We start from the raw sequence: 19,198 nt of genomic DNA on the forward strand, positions 1-19,198 counted from the left end.
TTAGGTGTCGAAAATCCCGGAGCTTTGGTTGCATAATTTGTCATCGTGGTCATGATCTATTTTGCTTCAGCTGACCAGGTTGCTAACTGAAATTCGAAAATGGCGGGTGTTTCTCTTTCCACTTAACGCTATAATTTTTCTTTTCCTATGGTTTTTTAATCTTTTCTCACCTTAGGCCATCTCTAATCATAGAGTATAGGCCAAATGTAGCCCTGAAAACGTGTAAAAAGTTAAAAACCAACTCTAGTCATGGGCCAAATTTTGATTAGCCCATGCCAAATTTTTTTTCGTGAGCCCAACGCATTTGCTGCTGGGATGGAGGAACATTGACGCGTGGGCGTGATCAGTGTATGACTCCGTGCAACTTTTATTCAAGAGCCCAGCGCATGTGTGCTGCCCAGTTAATTTCAGCCTAAAAGCTATGCTTTAAAGCAGCTCATTGTGAATGTAGGTTTTAGCCATGGGCTTTGCATTTTTTTAATCCCTCCTTCCTTCCCAGCATATATATATGATTAGTTTTTGTTCTCTCCCCAGCCTTGCAATTTTATTCCACAAATAAATAATGTTCTGCAATATACTTTTCAAGGAGGGGAATGCAACTGTTCTGTTCCATAATGGGGAGGACACAGCTTGGAAAAAGATCTTCTGCCAAGCTGTCCTTAGATTTGATGTCAACTTCAGCTACCCTTATACTTACTGTTTCTGCTCTTGTTAATACATCAGTTGGCAAATGGAACTTGGGTCAAATAGCTTTAACAAAAATTAAAAAGAAAATTACCAAAAGCATAAGGGTTTTTTTTTCCCTCCATAATCTTAGGTTACCTGTCTTGTACTTGAAGAAATTATGGAATTCTCTTGTATTTGGGACTGGATGAGGTTGTTCTTGTCATGTGAAACATACTCTTCAAGTTCCAACCACCTCTGCTGTCACCATTGATTGGCAAGCAAAGGTTGTTGGTATGGTAGGAAGACTAGTTGCCCCACTTTTAAAACAATTCTCTGATCAGAAATATGAGTTAATTGTAATTGTACCCCATGTCTTATCATAAAAAGAACTAATTAATCATCAATTAGGCAGTTGATTACTGCTTAAGATATCAACTAATACAATTTCGTACATGACGAATTTGCTTTAAAAAGAAAGACTTTATCACAACTCCATCCCTAAAATGAGTTGTGTTTGTTTTCCTACAAGCAAAGGACTACTCTCTTCTTCTTTTTTGGGTCAACAACAAAGGACTACTTGGGAAAGCACTCTTATCTCCTTAGGATTTATACTAAACTATAGTACATCATGAGACTCTAAAAACTCTTTAAGTGCATTAGGTTTTAATGTACACACATAATTACAACCTACCTCTAGTGTTCCTCCTAAGCTAATCAATAGTATAAAACAAGTAACGTTTTCTTAGTAGATATTTGACGTGTTGTATTATTTTCATAAGAATTATTAATCAATGGTTCATATTAACACGTCAAACTCTCTAATACTTTGAACATAAATAAAAATTGCCCGATAATTACGCGTGACAGAACCAACCGTTCCAATATTACCTTAAATTGGGAGACGATTTCGAATTAAAAAGGATAAAAATTTAAATCACACACAGAAGATTTAACGTTGAAATAAAATCCATTTTTGTCATCCACTGAAAACACCACAACCAACCAAGACTGAAATAGCATATTATCCCTTCTACTCCACCCCCGAAACAACACCACCAAAATCCGGCCCGAGAGCGTCAAGATCCGATATCCAGGAACAAACCGGATCGAACTTCCTCGCGATTAACGCGTTAAAAAAGAAAAGAAAAAACTCAAAATTTACTAAGAAAAAAACAGAAAAGTAGAGTGAGAGAGTAAGAGAGGGAGGCTCACACAAATTGTTGGTTTGTTGCCCAACGAACGCTTCAACGGCAAAAAAAAATTCGCGGCCAAAAATAAGGAGCCATTTTTGTTCTCTCGCCTCCTCTTTTCTCTTTCTTTGATCTCCAACTCCAAACCCCAACCACACCTCGCCCATTTTTCTCTTTTCATTTTCCCCTCTTTCGAAATCCCCCAATCTTTTTCTCTTTCTCTCTTTCTCTCTCAATTTTCCCTCGTCCCCCATTTGGTCAAATTAGGGTTAGGGTTTCGTTGAGATTCGTCCGGATTTCGATCCTTACAGATGTGTGATTGAAGAGGAGGAAGGAGAAGAAGAAGAAGATCGGGTCCTCAGGTTGAAGATCTGGGGCTTGGGTTTTTCTTTCTTTCTTTGCTGTTTGAGAAAGTGAGAGCGAAAATCGCAAAATGAGCGCGTCCAGGTTCATAAAGTGCGTCACGGTTGGGGACGGGGCTGTGGGCAAGACTTGTCTGCTTATCTCCTACACCAGCAACACCTTCCCCACCGTAAGTGGAGACCCCCCAATTCGTTGTTTGATTTTATTTTTTCTTCTCAGTGCTTTAATTCAATTTCCTTATCTGGCATTTGATTTTAGGGTTCTATTGTTGTGATACGTGGAATGTATTTGGTAATTCATTTATTGCTTTTAATTGGGTTTTGTTTGGTCCTGGGGAAGTTTAGGTCAAATGCAAAGAATTATTGGTGACTTTTTTCTTTCGATGCAAGAATTTTTTTCAAATTAGCTTCCTTTGAAAATTGAATGTGTTTTTTTTTATTTTTCTTTTTGTTTCTGCTCCTAGCTAGGACCAAATGGAGGCTTGGGGACTTTATGTTATTTCCTTAGCTCAATCTTGTTGACGTGACTGGATTGGTTTAGGAAACATTGGGAAAAGATATTTGGAATTGTATTAATTTTTGTCCAAATTGCCAAATTTTTTTTTTAGGGAGAAAGGCTCGAGAGTTCTATCTCCATTTTGAATCTTCAGAAAGGTTGGAAAATAGTGGTTTATTTCATTAGTTAATGGATTTTAATGTCATTTTGGATCTTTTCTGCAGTTAATTTAATTTCACACATGCCCGTAATGTATTTGGAATGAAGGTGTTTGATAGGAGTTCTTTCAGATTTTTGGCATTTTGCGATAGCAATTTCACCTCTAAGATGTTATTTGATCTTATATTTTCAATTTCTTTCTCCCTAGAGTGTCTTAACTTCCGAACTTTTTTGCAATGTTTGTTTGTAATTTCATATTGTTAAGGTTGAACGAGAGAATTATTCATAATGTTGTATGGTTAATGACTTTCCTTTGCACTGTGGTGGGAAACAGGATTACGTGCCAACTGTTTTCGACAATTTCAGTGCAAATGTGGTCGTCAATGGAAGCACTGTTAACCTGGGGTTATGGGATACAGCTGGTAAATATGCATAATCACTTTGGTTTTTGTTTAGTAGGGATGGTATGCCTATATATTTTTCTGTGGGTCTGAATTTGTTTTCTGTGCAACAGGACAGGAGGACTATAATAGATTAAGACCTTTGAGTTATCGCGGTGCTGATGTTTTCATACTGGCGTTCTCTCTCATCAGCAAGGCCAGCTATGAAAACGTGTCCAAGAAGGTGAGATTATGCTATTTCAGATTCTGGCAGCTTTTGTCTGAGCACTGATACCACTTTCAGAAGAGTAACATAATAATATGCTAATAATTATTGTCTGTTGACTTTACAATTGATGATGTGCTGACGAATTGAAATATATTGATTTCACTTCCAGTGGATCCCAGAATTGAAGCATTATGCACCCGGTGTTCCGATCATTCTTGTTGGAACAAAGCTTGGTAAAAGTTTATCTTTTCTAATGTGAATTCCCTGTACTTATGGAGAAAAAGTTGCCGTTACTTTGGAAATATACTTTTTTTCCTCAACTTGAGATAAATCTTGGGATGGGCTATTGGCCACGTTGAGGGTTTTCTAATTAATGGACGTTCTAACTGTGGATTATCTTTAATGAGGACACTTCTTACTTTTCTTTTTTCATAAAATTTAATGAGCCAGATCTTCGGGACGATAAGCAGTTCTTTATTGACCATCCGGGTGCTGTGCCAATTACCACAGCTCAAGTAATGTTCTTGTCTTGTGTGTTGCCCAGTGTTGCACCTTTTTTTTCTTTCTTTCTCTTGCATATTTGAGATTTATATTCTCTACCCTTCTAGGGAGAGGAGCTCAGGAAGCTAATTGGAGCACCAGCATATATCGAATGCAGTTCAAAAACACAGCAGGTATTTAGATTATCTATTGCATAATGCTTGGGGGTCTTTTTCATGCCTGGACTTTCATTTATAAATATGTGCTTGCAAACTGCAGAATGTGAAAGGGGTCTTCGATGCAGCAATAAGGGTTGTCCTTCAACCTCCGAAGCAGAAGAAAAAGAAAGGCAAAGGGCAGAAGGCATGCTCCATATTGTGATTGGAAATATGTGTAAAGAGATAATGACCAGCCAATCTGCCTGTATTCCCTCCCTCCCACCCCTTTCTCCCCTAATATTTTCCCTTTTGTCCCGAAGAAGTTGGAGTCAGTAAGTTGTCCTGTTTGACAATCCTATGGTTCTCTGTGAAGCATCAGGTGGTTTTGGTGTTGCATTCATGGAATTGTTGTGATCTCTTACTGTTGAATTGTATGGTTGGCAACTTTTTCTCAACTCCGGTTTTGATTTCTTATATGTATTAATAGACTGGACTCCCAGTTAGGAAATCGACCTTGTTTTGCATGGACACAGTTATATTTATTACTATCTCTTGTGCTTGAAGGCTTGTGGGTCTTTTCAGTTTTGGTTTTTTTTACTTTTGTGGTTTGCCTCTTATACAAAACATAGTCCTGAATGAGATTATAGATTAATAAATTTATTGGTGAGTTGGGGAGGAACCAATGCTAGAGAGGGATCTGTTCATCAAATAGGATAATTGTAAACTGATTTTAACACAAGCAACATGTGCTAGATTGGCGGCTAGGATGGGAATTTAAGATATGATTTTTCTTCTTTAATGAAACCACCATGACCTAGTTTGAGCAGCTGATGACTTTAGGCATGCATCAGGGTGTCTTCACACTAGGGGACCAATTGTAAGACAATATATATTATATATAAGTGATTATATTGGAGATTAACACGTAGGGAAAAAAGGGAGGCGGTAAAGTTCATACTTTCATAACATCAAAATAAGCTTTCCATTATTTCATTGCCCAATGTCAAGGAACTCGGCCAGGGATGGGAATGGCATAACTTATAAGACCTCCCAACCCTCATGAACCAAAGCCATGGTCCAATTGGTCATGACCCTGTAACATTCCCACCATGGTTCCAAGGCAACGCTGCAACCATTGATCTAAAGAGTGGAGAGATCGAGTGGGCGAGGAAAGAGGAGTTTGAAAGTCCAAAACTATAAATAAGAAAAAAGGAAGAAAAAAAAAGTCTATGGAGTTGTCTTCAGCACTCAATCAGAAATCACCTTTGTTGTTCAATCTTTACAAGAAACAATTGCACGAATCATACTGGAAAAACAAGGCCAACGAACTTTAAATTGAAGAAGAAAAAAAAGGCCGTGAACAAGTAAACTCATTGTAAGAGAGAGAATGATGAACACATAAAAGAGAGATGTGATTGGGTCTGCTCTAATCTAAGTCGAGTAAAAATAACGTAGGGCTGGCTAATCAAATATATGTTGTACATTGCACTATTGTAGTAACGAAATCAGTATACAGAGAGACTTCCTAGACGAATGACCATTTAACCACAGTAAATATCCTATTGGCCCCAGTGGAGTGGACCCCACTGGTCTAGTTGCCACGGGAGCCAATTCAACATCAGGGATAAAGCATACAATCTGATTCTCTCGGGTCTCAACGAAACAAAACAGTCAAAAAGAAAGGGTTTACTATCTGCAACTCTCACATTAATAACAAATATTCTTCGGCATCTGGTCGTTGAGCAGGTCACACTTTGATGGACTCGTATCTTTCACCAACTGCGCCACCTTTCTGCTTCTGGAACTGGATGTACCGCAGTGTGCTGGCAAAGAAAGCATCTGTAGCCGGCTCTGGTGAGGTCGAGTCGCTATGCAGTTCAGTTGTGATCAATTCAATCAGGCTTTGGACTGAAGCAACAGTTATCTGTGGGTTCCCCTTCTCGAAGAAATATAGGTACCTGAAAACACAATAAAGTGAGGCCTTCTCTTTCACTAGTATAATAGAAGATACAGAAATGAGGCTTGGTACAATCCCTTCAGTAACTATTACTTGTTCAGTATTTCAACAAAGAGCGCCACTGAGCCGGTGCTACCCCGAGTTGCATTGGACATCTGTTGGGCAGCATTTGCAATTCTTAAAGCTCGCTTTAGGCAAATCAGTACCCTGGATAGAAATTTTGTACAAGAGAAGACGAAATGAATTATAACCAAACAAGGCAACGGGCATTTTCATAGTATAAACCAGGAACGGCTCCAATAAGATTTTTATAATTGGAAATCATCTCTTCACTTCCCATCTTTTTCCATTTTAACTCCTAAATGTCCTTCAGACACCCAAATAAATGATAGTGATAATCTAGTACTTATTATCTTTTAAGAGTTCACGCTTAAAAAAGGAAAAGATAAAAAGCACTCCAACAGTCGAAATGAAGAGAGAGAGAGACAAACACCTTTCTCCATCCTTCATGTTTTCTTGATCATCAACCCAGAAGAGATGCGAGCAAGCATAAACAGCTCGGCACTGATCAGGCTTCTTTAAAAGCTTCGCCGAATACTGATCAAAGACAACGCATTAAGTAAGATTTTCAGAAGAAAAGGACAGACAGATCTAGAGCTAATGAAATTAGGATTACCCCTGTGGCTTTGTGAGTTAAAGTATCCCTGTTCTCAACACCAAATACATGCATCCTCTGGAGAGTCCCAATAATCAAATGAATTGCAGTCACCTGTGCTTTTGAATCCTATTAAAGCAAAATTGCAAACAAGACAGATTAGATATAATTCAGTGTTCAAAAAGGAAAGAGAAGATACAATCTAGTGTTCCATTGAAAAACAAATGGAACAAGGTATAACACTGCCAAATAGGATTAGCTCCCAAGCAAAAGGGGGACACTTACTGAAATTTCTTCTTCGTAAAGAATATATGCTTGGGTGAAGAATTCATATGCAACAGGTTCCAAATCACAGTCATTTGCAGCCTAATTGATGAAAAATAAGAGGCATTCAATTAGGGATAACATTTGTTAGGCCATCTACTTTATTTATAAACCAAACATTTCAATGTACCTCCGCACATTGCAAGTATAACCGTAATGCCAGTTCAGGTGCTGGAACATTCAACAGAGCCTCAATAGTCTGAAGTAATAAACCAGAAGTGTTATCCCATAGCTAGAAATATCAGATGTCTAAGCTCAAACTGTTTGTGGATATACAAAAATGCGAGCCTTTTGAAAGCTTTCACTAACAATTTACCTGAGTCAAGAGCTGAAAAAGTTTCTTTGGCGTGGTTGATGCTTCATCTCCAAAAGGATTCTCATCCTGGGCTTGCAATTTCCTAACCAACTGCAGATTACAGATAAATCATATACAATGCAGATGGAGAGTGGTAAAAAGAAACAGATCATTAATTCCACAAAGAACAGGTTACTCAAAACTCTACTCTCGAGTAGAAAGGGCAGCCACCTCTCATTTGTCACAAGTTCCCATTCTTGTCAAAGAATTATACAATTGATCCACAAAATAATGACAGAAACCAGAATTTGAGACCAAGCTATGATGCCACAACAATAATTGCACCATACCTATTCTTGAAATTTCAACAAATAGACTCAAAAAGCAAAAAGCTTACTAGCATAAAAATATAGCACATCCAACTGTTACATGATAAGGTAGACAGAAGGATACCTTTAGAGAAGAGAAAACTAGGGGAGGGACAGTAAAAGGTAGACGCTTTGGTCCTCCAGTAAGGATGTGCTTCTTCACAGTACATATGATCTGCAATTCAATACAACGAGTATGACAAACATCAGGGATGAATGGTGCTCAAATTCATGTAAGATCCCTTGAAAGAAGAATCAATACACAGAGTAATCTGCATCTACTACAATTTCTATAATCTATATACCAACTAAATTGCCCATAAGTGATAATGTGATGTCTTCCATCAATATAAGACAAATTTCCCACAAGCAGGAGTGGGGTGGCATGAAATCAAGGCACGACAACTCAACTGTCAAATCAGTTCAAAATGCAAAAATGGTAGCTCTTGTAACATTTTCCGTATACTAGCACAGAAAGATGAGAAAACAATGAAAACATAAGGAGAAGGATATAACTCAGGAAGACTCCAAGAATTAATACACATCCCTTTCATTGGGATAACCTCAACAGATGATCATGTAACATAAGAGTAAAAAACAGAAGCTATGCAGACATATGAAAGAGGCACAAGAATATTATGCTCAACAAATCAAATACCTTGAACATCTCTTCAGAATCATCATTAGAGAACATTTGAATAAGTCGTGCAACTGAATTTTGCTCCTCCTTGAAATCCTCTTCATCAACCTAGAGTTGAGAGAAAAGATATGTTCACATCCAGAGCGTGTGGATTGACATAAGAAATAATTGGATATATCGGTTTAAAATCAGAGGAGAATATTGTAGAAGCCTAAAGAAGAGCTTTTGTATCATCAACAAATGTATGACCAATAACATATATAGAAATCACCTCATCATCAGGAGTTCCATCCAAATCCTCAATAAGTCCTTTTATCAATTCAAACAATGCCTCAACCTGTAAAACATAGCTTTCAATGTCATTAAGAAGTAAACTCAGAGAGAAGGGCAAACAATGTAAAGGCATACCTTCTCAGCAGTTAAAACATGAGTCGTATTTTTCATAATGCTTTGAATTATAACAGTAGCCATGACTTTATTTGTTCCGCTATCAAGGAATTCTAGGACACGTGGATAATTTGAAAGCTTCAAAGCAGTGACAATATCATTGTATTTCTCAAGTGGAGCGCTTAAAAGAGCAACCACTTGCTTTGTAGCCCTGCTGTCTTCAATTTTCCCTTTTCCAGAGAGTTTCTTAACAAATGATCCCTGAAAAGAGAACAAAAATGGAACAAATTACATATGTGCTGACCTTTTTATACAACAATATCTAAACAAGTACTCATAATAAATAACCCATTGATCAATTTACAAAATAGCAGGATATACACAGAAGATAGATCTAAGGATGCATATGTTAAAACAGTTCGTAAAGGGAACATACCAACACTTGATCAGCATAGTCGAGTCGATCAGGGTGCACATGGAGGGTGAATTTAAGAAGAGATGAATATAAAGTTACAACACCTATGATAGGCATGTCAACTTGTGCTTCAATCACCTGCATTGGCATATTATTTAGGTATCAATATGACTGCAAATAAATACACAAAGAGATGCTCGTAAACACAAATATCAAGACAGTTTATATGTAAAACTAACGCCTTATCCTGCAGAAGAACAAGAAGTTCACAAAAGCTTGTGGAGTCCATGTGCAACCACTTGGTGACAGTAGATAAGAAAAAAAGATAATTAAAGAATAACACAAGCCCTGTATTTAATTGCCAACTTACTACACACAAGCTTTACCTTTCCAATAGCATTGCTCAGTTTGGAAAAAGCTTCTACTTGTAAAAACTCAGGCAACACTTCTGTACTTGAAGCAGCATAATTTGAGAGCCTTTCCATTAATTGGGATAGAACTGTCTTGATATCAACAGATGGCTATAAAAAGGAAAGTCCGACAATCAGAGGAGAAATAAGTTAAAAAGACGATGATGAATGTCAATCCACAAAATATACATAATATGACAACATTCTCAAGAAAATTTCAAACACAGGCAAAAAAAATTCTAAATTAAGAGTATACGCAAATAAAGTCCATAAACTATTAGCCCAATCATTAACTAATTTATTAAATGAAAGCAGAACGTGAATGTAACATTCCATTCATCCATTCTTGGAGAGTTGACGCTCCACTTCTCTTCCTATGAAAAATTATATGCATCTATCCAAGCAGCTAAAAATTAGTGCAACATATCATAACAAAATGTCAAAACCTCTTACAATGAAGAAGGTGCATAAAATCCAAGACGACAGCAAATCACAAAAGAACCTTCAGTTTCAAAAGATCAGTGCACAAAACCCATGAAGGCAAGATATGAAATAGTACAGTATAAACAAAATACTGACTATGTTGGTAATGTGTCATGAATCAGAAACAATTCGGATCGCACACAATTTGTGCACATGATGTTAGCTACCTGAAGTTGAGGGCAAGCACCCAATAATATATCAAGAGTTTGCAAGTGGTACTCATCCGGGAAGACTTGAATTATGCAATCCATTAAATAAAACTGTGCAAGCTCATCTTTACAATTGACAACCTGTTAAAAAAAAAAGTTTTCAAGTGATGAAGCCACCTTTTATGGTTAACAGGTGAGAGTCACGCATGATAAGCTTTAAAAAATTGACCAATAAGATAAATCGAAATCAACCAGACCTGCTCCAAGACTCTCGGAAGTACTGTATCCTTGTATAACTCCAGATCGACACCTTCTATCTGGCTGAGGACATGCAGGTTTTTACCAACCTAAAGGAACAACAGAGAAGCCTTCTGTAAGCGTTCACTGCATACGTGCACAACATTATAGGAGAGAAATCAACCATCTATCAGTTACTGAGATTACAAGATCACGTAGCTCGCTCCTTTCTTTCTCCCGTTTCTCCTTTTCCCGGGCAGGTCCCTGCAGACCAGAAAGCCCGATAGCAAGCCTCAACTCAGGATCAGCTAAGAGTATGAATGATTCACAAGCACTACAACACCTGCATGACCAGAAAGCATGCCCTCATGACATATTTTTACCTTCATGACATGCAAGCATTGTGGTACCCATGCATGTCTAAACATGACAGCACTCTATAAAAGTATCAACCAACCTGATGCTGCATCCGCACCCAAAGTTTGTTCATCTCAGTGAAATTTTGGAGCACAAACTCAACAGCATCCTTGACAGTGTCAGCATCTCTGCATAAGTTAAGAATACCGACAAATCAAATTGAATCAAATGCAAGCACGTTTACCTAACACAGAAAAATGATATAGGAATGAATGATATCTGGTTTCCTTACCCCTCATATTCAGAACCAATATCAGGCAATTTATCCCTACTCACTTGAGAAAGGTAACTCCTTAAGAAAAGCCCACGTACAGGATTCTGAATGCCCCTGGACATTTCCACAAGATCTTTCAGAACATCCTTGGCAGGAGCCTCCTTAGATTTGATGTACACAGATCCTACTGTACAGAGAAGATACCTGATAGAGATCATGAAACTCACATATTAGCCATGGAAACGCTATAGCTATGATTTATTCTTCACGTTAGATGAATTCAACACACTCAAAGGAACAAACTGAAAGGACAAATCAACCAACTCACATTTGTATAAAACTACATTACAAAGACACCGATACTAGATCAAATCATCAATTGCAGTTTCAGCTAATTGAGGGTTTTTGGATAAGGTTTAGTATTGTATTAGTGAATTTTTTAAATTGTAGCATGTTAACTGATTTTAAACTAACAGAATTACAGTACAGGAAGAAATAAGACCACAATGCTAATTAGGTGAATAAGATGGTATGTGCAGCATAGTTCACAAACAGGGTCATATCCTGGGCACTCTTAATGAACTACCGAAGCCAAAAACTAAGTAAGTGATACATGTACAACTGAAGATTAACAATTAGGTAGAGTTTTTAACACAATTAAGACTTACAATCTGGGCAATATGTTGCCAGCATGCTGCACAAGCTCATAGAGATCGATAATGGAGCAACCGCGCCGAGCCTCCTCCTTGAAGAACATCTCCAATTTCCTCAATTCGTCAAACGCTCGCATATCTAAGGGCATCCAAACCACAAAATCACCAAGCCAAAAACTAAGCACACATTCAGCATTTCCCAAACTGCAAAAAGAAGCCAAGACAATATCTCAACCTCACTGGATCACCGAGAAGAAGTACTTACAGAGTTCGTAGTATTTGTGAGGGGAAAGCTTCGAGGTTCGAAGTTCCGAAAGCATCTGAGCTGAATACTTGAGGGCATCTCTGAGATTGTTCGAGTCCTGACGGAAAAAAAGGGCTTCACTCAATTTTCAGGGAGAACAAACAAGGTCTAAAATCAGAGAGCAAAGAATTAAGGATTTGATTGATTGGAGTTACCAGAGCGCGATGCATATAGAAGGCGTTTTGTTGAAGGCCGGAGATTCCAGCTGCCAGCCATTTCTCTTCATTTTCCACTCCGTCCGAGATCATCTTCTCTCTCTCAGTCTCGCTCTCTCTCTCTCTCTCTCTCTCTCTGTGTGTGAAATTGCGTTTTGACCAGTCTGGTTTGGCCTCAACTGCCCGTCCAATTCTATTTGGTCGAGCTTGGGTCTGTCTGTGAAACTGGATCCGGACCCGGTTTGATGGGTTATTTCTTTCTTTATGAATCCCTTATTTGGGCCCTTTGGTTTTGGAAAGGAAAAAGGCTCAGTATTCACTAACCAAAAATTACAACAGTAAACTTGGTAAAGTTAATAGTTCCTTAATCATTTCGAGATTGTTGAAAATTATAAAGGAAATCCTTCCATACTACCTACGACAAGTGTTCAGAGTGTTTTTAGTTGTATGAGTTGTATGAGATATTCAGAGAAATGTTAATAGTGTTTGTAGGCGTATGAGATATTCAGAAAATGATGGAATGTGTTCGTAATCTTATGTGATGTTTAGATGTTTAGAGAGTGATCGTAAGAGACCGATCAAAGAATTTCTTTATAATTTTTTAAAAGGAGGATACAATTTTAAAAGGAGGATACAATTATTAAGATTAACTGAATTACAATTAATTATTCTTCTTAAACGAGTAATAAACCTTAAGCCAATCAGACCGTTGTAGCATACAATTACTAATTAGAGACCGGCAGCTAAATGAACGTCATTAGACGAAGTACACAAGGCTGATGACAACCGAGTGAGCAAAGAACCAACTACCAAAAACAAAGGGAGAATGCCAAAAATATGAGAAACGGAATATAATATTATAATTGATCAAAGAATTGCAAAGTTGTGATACATCAAGATGACATCTACCTACAAAAAGAAGATACCTTTAATTCCTCAATCTCTACCACCCAATGCTATTTTTATTTTTATTTTCCAACCCAACCAGGCACAAGAGGCAAACAACAGCACAAAAGCCGGAAACAAACTCTTCACACTTTCTGCACCTAGAACACGTATGAAGAACAAAGTTCACTGGAGCTCCTCACTTGTCTTTCTTCCACTTTCCAATGCAGTTTTCCAAGGGCAGTTCAGAACGGTACTGTAAAGGGAAAAGCGTATATATCGGCCTCGGGCAACTGGCGAGCACATGGCCAAGACGCTGAGTCTCCGTAGCTCAAGCTGTCACTCACAAATATTCGTTCATCAGCCATGCAGCTCCGGTTCTGCTTTGTCTCAAACAACCATCCCTGATCATCAACATCCATGGGAAAGCTTTGCAACAAAGGATGTTGATCCCAGTTTTCAATTAGCTCTGAGTATTTCGAGGTTATAGAAAGTGAAGCACTACTAGTTGCTCGAAGCTTTTCTTTACCAAGTCTGACAGGGACTTCTTTGCCAGAATTTCCAAAAGTAGAGCAGCGATGTTGTCCCTCATCTCTGCCTTGTCTAGGAGCAGCTTCATGCATTCCTTGTACAAAGGCATTATCAGTCCTTCCCGAGGCAAAGCAAGGCTGTTCTCGGCTGGGTAGCACTTGCGGATCTTTGTGCCTTTGGAGAGACAACCGGGAAGGCTGTTGTTGGCTGGGTAGCATTTGTGGACCTGTGTGTCTTTGGAGAGACAGTTGGGAAGGCTGTTCTTGGCTGGGAAGCACTTGCGGATCTTTGTGCCTTTGAAGAGACAACCAGGAAGGTTGTTCTTGGCTGGGTAGCATTTGTGGATCTTTGTGCTTCTGAATAGGCAACTGGCAAGGTTGTTCCTCTCTGGGTAGCACTTCAGGATCTTTGTGCCTTTGGAGAGGCAATCGGATCCGGAAAATGCTTGCTTCACATCATAATAACATTTGGAATAAAGAATATCAGTGCCCATGAGAAGCTAACAAACCCAACAGGCAAGCAACCTTCTTCCAGGTAAGGAAGAAACATAAACACACTCACCAGAATTATGCATGCCATCAGGGTACGATTTCTGCTTCGGCCTTTTGTTGCTGTCAACAGTGCTATCAGAAGAGTTCTGGGAACCAACTGGATGTTCGTGCTCTTCAGTAAGGGTACTCTTGTCAAGGTTTTCTATTTCATGCTTTCTTTTCTTTCCATGGTCTCTACCTTTCTCGTCTTCTTGGTGCCTTTCATCTTTGTGCCTTTTTTTATGACCGTGCTTCTTATTTTCAAGCTCCCCATTTTCTCTAGCCTTCTTTTCTTTCTTCTCTCGTTTTTTCTCTCTCTTCTTTTCTTTCTTGGCCTTTCCATCTTCTCTTTGGAGCTTCAAATAACAAGAGTAACCATCAATTTTTGAACTCATTAAGGAACATTTCAACAGAAAGTCACAAAAACAAGCAAGCAAAAGCAAACAGCAATTTCTTGTATATGACATCCTTTTAAGATCAATTTTCAGTTAGAAAGTATGAGGAAGCTTGAGGTCAGGAGGAGATGTAAGAGAACAATAGCACTCATGCAATCAACATTGAAGCCAGAACCAGCTTCACATGATCTATGATGAGAATTTCTGTATCAAATTTTGGTATATGACATCAATAACAGTGTCATTGTTCCAACAAGCACCTAAACCAATCAGTGTGCAGAATTTATAATAGAAACTACACCAACTTCTTTAGACGAACCATCGATACTTACTTTGTTGCATAGAGATAGCACTAATCATAGCACATCCTCCACTCAAATGGAATAAGTATTAACATTCAGCTAGCAGGAGCGTATTTAAAGGTGAAACTCTATAAATAAAATATGATCAATGCAACTCCAACGAAAAACGACATGAATGTTCATTTTATGCCTTGAAGAGGACTCGAACCTCCACGCTCTTAAGCACAAGACAATTTTATGTCTTGCGTGTCTACCATTTCCACCACCAAGGCATCTTTAAACATAACTTAAACCATACACGTCCCCCAGAAAAACAAACAACAAAAAAAGAACTCAAGTCGTACAACATACGCCACATCCCCAACCCACCAGTTGACATATCTAAGCGTACTTCTTTACATGTACACTAAGAAAAATTTTATAACATTATTTGATGCATGAACTTACCCAGTCTAATAAACTTAACTTCAATTAACACCCAAAAAATAAGATACTTAACAAAAGGACACAATTAATCTCAATCACTTCATAATCCACCGTACTGCAAACTCATTCTTGATTATCTCAAACTTTCAAACTATTTTCAACATAGTGAGAACTATAATGAATTTCAAACAAGCCAGGACATGCTTACATATATACACATATACATCTCAAAACATCTCATCTCATAAATAACGCAAGAATGTCATGCATTTCCATCTCATACATCTCAAATCATCTCCGCTTATTTTCCACATAATACAATCCCAAGCTTAACAACTTGGCATTGTGAAATGCCTAGAAGATATCATAAACACAGGCAAACGCATGCATTAGCAAAAACCTATTCAGCTATGGTTGAAGGCCAAACGACACAATTAGAAACCAGAGCATAGCATCAAGGAATACAAAGAGGTATCAAGCCTGGTTGTTTGATTCCAAATACCATGAACACTTCACGTGCAAACAGATGACTACCATTGACACACATCAACCGAAATGTTACCAAGTTACTACCAAAGTTTCAGAATACCATTTTCAATTCCTACAAGAGAGACAGCAGACAATAATGTGCCACAAGCATGAACACAAGATGTAAATACCGCAGTACAAGTACAACTTGGACAAAGATTGGTCTTCCTACTTTAATCAAACACCGGGATGATGTTTTTGATATGTTAACATTAAGAGTCCAATGGCAAAGACAACAATTTGGGAAAGGGGCAATTGCCAGAGATATATATATACAAACGAGCAGTCATCCATTCAACGATGCTTGGGAGGTTTGATAATGATTACTGGCTTATGTTAGGTTCCGAGGGGATTTAAAAGAGCTATCGATTGTAAAACCCACCATACAGTTCTGGTAAAACGGTCTTTTCATTTTTTTTCTTCTTTTTTTCATTTTTTGTTTGCTCTTTGTTGGGTTCTCATAAGTACAAAAGTATTATCATACGAAAGCTGAATATACACATATCGAAAAGAACCCAATCGAACACACTACGTCGAGCACAAAGTCAAAGACCCACAAAGCAACGATGCTCAACAAACCTTAATCGATTCGATTAGGGCCTCATCGTTGATCCCCTTCTTCACGTATCCAGGAGAAGGATACGGAAAACACCGAGACATTACACCAACAACCGAATCATAAGCGATACAAGTTTAAACAAACTGATTCTTGATCTTTCAGAACAAAGATTTTCTCAAACCCTAGCTTGAAAAAGATCGCAATAGACTGCGACTAGGGTTTTGATCCTTGTCTCAACGGTTAATTTGATTTATATATGTCCCGCGCAGACAGTTTGAGTAGAAAGGGAGGGAACAAATTCTATGGTTAAGGTTTGGAGGGAGAAATCAATAGAGACCGAAAGGATTTTGGGACGAGGGAGGACCCAGATCCAAAATGTAGAGTCTGACCCCAAAGAGCAGTATTTATAGTAGGTATTGCGTCTGCCTGCCAACGCTCTTTGGACACCACACACTCCAAAACGACGTCGTCTGTGCACTTAGCAACGCAAGGCTAGAAATATGTGTTAGGGTTGGACTAATATTTGTCAAGCCTAACATAATATTAATTGTATCATGTAAATTAGCCCAGTCCAACATTATGGGTTGTCCTAACCTAGGCCTAACAACAATTGGATCGAGATTGAACAAACCCATTCATCAAGGTCTAAGTTTCAACTATTGTCCCTTTTTCTTTTTAAAATAAATAAATAAATATATATATATATATATATATATATATAGTTAGCTTTAGTTGAGGGGTCCTTAAAATAAGTTATTTGAGTGACATCCTTGTATGGCCCATTTCATATTGTATTTCACTAATCCAAACAGTCTATTTTATAGATATTTATTCAAAGATCATTTCTACAAAAAAAAAAAACCACTTGAATCCTATATAATTTGACAACTTAATTAAATTTTTTAAATTTTACTACTTCTTAAAGCACTGAGTATTGTATTGAAAAATACGTACATATGTGTACAATATGAGTATTGTATGTTTGCTTTTTAAAAAACATGTATTTTATCGAGTTTTTAAGACATGTTCAGAAAACATATGTATTATTGAAAAATAGGTACGTACAGAAATAATACGAGTATTAAACGTGAAAAATACTAAATTCTTTACACAGGTAATGACTCTGGAAAAGTAAAAATATCAAAAGGGGACAATAGAGACTCAAGTAATTGCCTAATAATAATGGATAATGATCTAAACTAGTCTTATCAATAAATGATAAAAAAAAAATTTAAAGGATCCCAGTATACATATATATATATATATATATATATATAAAGAGTATAGTCGGGTGGCTATACTATTTTGAAAAATAAAATAAAAAACAATACCCGAGTATAGCCGCGTGGCTATAATATTTTATAAAATAATAAAATAAAATAAAACATGTGTATAGCCGCGTGGCTATACTATATTACTATTTATAAGGAAAAAAAAGGGACAGGCCTCGCGCCTATACTATTTTTTTTTAAAAAGTAGTATAGCCGCTCGGCTATACATTTTTTTAAAAATAACCATAGGAAAGCCACGCGGCTATACTATTTATATAAAAAAAGAACCCGCCTGGTGGCTAGGCCCCACGTATAAAAACCAGTATAGCCGCACGGTTATACTATTTTTTTAAAAAACTCATAGTAAAGCCGTCCGGCTATACTATTTTTAAAAAAATAAGACATTCTTCAACAAAAGTTTGTTGGACCAAATAGTGTCGATCAGTATACCAAATGATCATACACTTATTTGATCGGTGGATGGTTCTTCTATATCGTGTATATAAAAAAAAAATACAGAATTACTTGAAAATCTATAACAATAAAAAGATTTGGTTCTTTGTAATCTTGGTAAAAGATAATAAAATTGGTACTTCAACTCCATTGACATAAACGAATTTTTACAGCTAGTATTACTGCTACTTACTACTGAAGCGTTACAAAATTTACAAGTGCAATTAGAACATATTTAGATGACAATTACATGACTGCCCACAAAACAATTACATGACCACACATGCATTTGGGTTGTCGTCGCTAAACGCCGTCGTATACTTCACTTCAGTGGAGCTGGCACGTGCGATAGCCGAAGCCACCGGATCCTCCAGGACGTTCCGCACGTACCCAGGTGGGGCCTTCTTGTCATAAGCCTCCGGAGCATACGGATGCGGAACAACATCGTACGGTACATAGGGCCATAAATCAGCCTTCTTCCCCGTCCGATGCCTGACACGATGCAATACCTTGTTGGGGTCCGCATAGCCAACCACGGTGAGCTTGCTCAGCTTGCGGTCCACCTCAACCTGTGTGACTCCCTTCATGCCTTGCACTGATTTCTTCACTATTCTCTCACACCCTTCACAGTCCATCCTCACTTTGATCTCCACCGTCTAATGTTATAACCCAATAAACAAAAATAATTAAAATAAAATTCCACACCTATATTATTATATATTATATAGAGTAATTCTTTTCTTTTTTCTTTTAAGAAATAGAGTAATTCTTACGAACCAAAAGATAGTTAAAAAAAATATACTAAATGAAGAAGCGGGATGTGAATAAAGAAAATAAAATTTTCTGAGTATTTAATTAGTCATAATGTGAATTTAAACTGCACATTCATAAAAATTAAATTGAAATGATTCAGATTCGGAGATTCAGAATCGAGAACATTCCTCATAGGGTAGGGTAGGGTATCTAGTAGCATATACATACACACATACCTGTAATTGCTTGTTTTTCTTTAGCTTCTCATGACTGTGAGAGCAGTCACAAAGCTCATAGACTTTACTCAGAAGACCCATGCTGCATGCAAAGTTGAAGGTAGAAAAAATTGTTCAAGGGCGATGCTTGATCATGTACAAAACAT

General features: G+C 37.6%; 4 protein-coding genes across 4 annotated transcripts; 1 reads left to right on the forward strand and 3 right to left on the reverse strand.

Moving 5' to 3' along the window:
• Nucleotides 1-1,665: 1,665 nt before the first annotated feature.
• On the forward strand, nt 1,666-4,683 carry LOC117634878 (rac-like GTP-binding protein ARAC1). Its single transcript, XM_034369152.1, has 7 exons — nt 1,666-2,388; nt 3,208-3,295; nt 3,388-3,497; nt 3,652-3,715; nt 3,933-3,997; nt 4,091-4,156; nt 4,242-4,683. Exons 1-7 carry the CDS (start codon nt 2,290-2,292, stop codon nt 4,341-4,343), a joined length of 594 nt encoding a protein of 197 aa, XP_034225043.1. The 5' UTR covers nt 1,666-2,289; the 3' UTR covers nt 4,344-4,683.
• Nucleotides 4,684-5,547: 864 nt separating this feature from the next.
• On the reverse strand, nt 5,548-12,346 carry LOC117634873 (vacuolar protein sorting-associated protein 35A-like). Its single transcript, XM_034369144.1, has 21 exons — nt 12,184-12,346; nt 11,990-12,086; nt 11,740-11,863; nt 11,090-11,275; nt 10,898-10,985; nt 10,648-10,704; nt 10,461-10,550; nt 10,222-10,344; nt 9,548-9,682; nt 9,183-9,299; nt 8,768-9,007; nt 8,631-8,696; nt 8,378-8,467; nt 7,805-7,894; nt 7,373-7,462; nt 7,187-7,255; nt 7,018-7,098; nt 6,754-6,861; nt 6,571-6,674; nt 6,171-6,284; nt 5,548-6,078 (listed from the first exon to the last, which is right to left on the reverse strand). The coding sequence occupies exons 1-21, from the start codon at nt 12,274-12,276 to the stop codon at nt 5,868-5,870; spliced, it is 2,373 nt and encodes a 790-aa protein (XP_034225035.1). The 5' UTR covers nt 12,277-12,346; the 3' UTR covers nt 5,548-5,867.
• A 673-nt stretch (nt 12,347-13,019) lies between these two features.
• LOC117634879 (activating signal cointegrator 1 complex subunit 2 homolog) lies at nt 13,020-16,701 on the reverse strand. Its single transcript, XM_034369153.1, has 3 exons — nt 16,360-16,701; nt 14,161-14,485; nt 13,020-14,047 (listed from the first exon to the last, which is right to left on the reverse strand). Exons 1-3 carry the CDS (start codon nt 16,438-16,440, stop codon nt 13,314-13,316), a joined length of 1,140 nt encoding a protein of 379 aa, XP_034225044.1. The 5' UTR covers nt 16,441-16,701; the 3' UTR covers nt 13,020-13,313.
• Nucleotides 16,702-18,188: 1,487 nt separating this feature from the next.
• LOC117634880 (heavy metal-associated isoprenylated plant protein 27) lies at nt 18,189-19,141 on the reverse strand. The gene is made up of 2 exons (XM_034369154.1): nt 19,053-19,141; nt 18,189-18,719 (listed from the first exon to the last, which is right to left on the reverse strand). Exons 1-2 carry the CDS (start codon nt 19,131-19,133, stop codon nt 18,333-18,335), a joined length of 468 nt encoding a protein of 155 aa, XP_034225045.1. The 5' UTR covers nt 19,134-19,141; the 3' UTR covers nt 18,189-18,332.
• Nucleotides 19,142-19,198: the final 57 nt, after the last annotated feature.

This window comes from Prunus dulcis, chromosome 7, assembly GCF_902201215.1.
Source record: "Prunus dulcis chromosome 7, ALMONDv2, whole genome shotgun sequence".
Taxonomy (NCBI): Eukaryota; Viridiplantae; Streptophyta; class Magnoliopsida; order Rosales; family Rosaceae; genus Prunus; species Prunus dulcis.

Bases quoted from the DNA above. Each gene is read 5' to 3' on its own strand.
- LOC117634873 (XM_034369144.1), bottom strand. From the start codon at position 12,276: ATGATCTCGGACGGAGTGGAAAATGAAGAGAAATGGCTGGCAGCTGGA. The intron at 11,864-11,989 runs GTAAGTACTTCT...GGATGCCCTTAG, and splicing joins TCACAAATACTACGAACTCT to ATATGCGAGCGTTTGACGAA. The intron at 8,468-8,630 runs GTGATTTCTATA...TCTCAACTCTAG, and splicing joins ATGGAACTCCTGATGATGAG to GTTGATGAAGAGGATTTCAA.
- LOC117634880 (XM_034369154.1), bottom strand. From the start codon at position 19,133: ATGGGTCTTCTGAGTAAAGTCTATGAGCTTTGTGACTGCTCTCACAGT. The intron at 18,720-19,052 runs GTATGTGTGTAT...TTATAACATTAG, and splicing joins AGAAAAACAAGCAATTACAG to ACGGTGGAGATCAAAGTGAG.
- LOC117634879 (XM_034369153.1), bottom strand. From the start codon at position 16,440: ATGTCTCGGTGTTTTCCGTATCCTTCTCCTGGATACGTGAAGAAGGGG. The intron at 14,486-16,359 runs GTTTGTTGAGCA...TGTTATTTGAAG, and splicing joins CCCTAATCGAATCGATTAAG to CTCCAAAGAGAAGATGGAAA. The intron at 14,048-14,160 runs GTGAGTGTGTTT...TATGATGTGAAG, and splicing joins TGATGGCATGCATAATTCTG to CAAGCATTTTCCGGATCCGA.
- LOC117634878 (XM_034369152.1), top strand. From the start codon at position 2,290: ATGAGCGCGTCCAGGTTCATAAAGTGCGTCACGGTTGGGGACGGGGCT. The intron at 3,498-3,651 runs GTGAGATTATGC...TTTCACTTCCAG, and splicing joins ATGAAAACGTGTCCAAGAAG to TGGATCCCAGAATTGAAGCA. The intron at 4,157-4,241 runs GTATTTAGATTA...TGCAAACTGCAG, and splicing joins GCAGTTCAAAAACACAGCAG to AATGTGAAAGGGGTCTTCGA.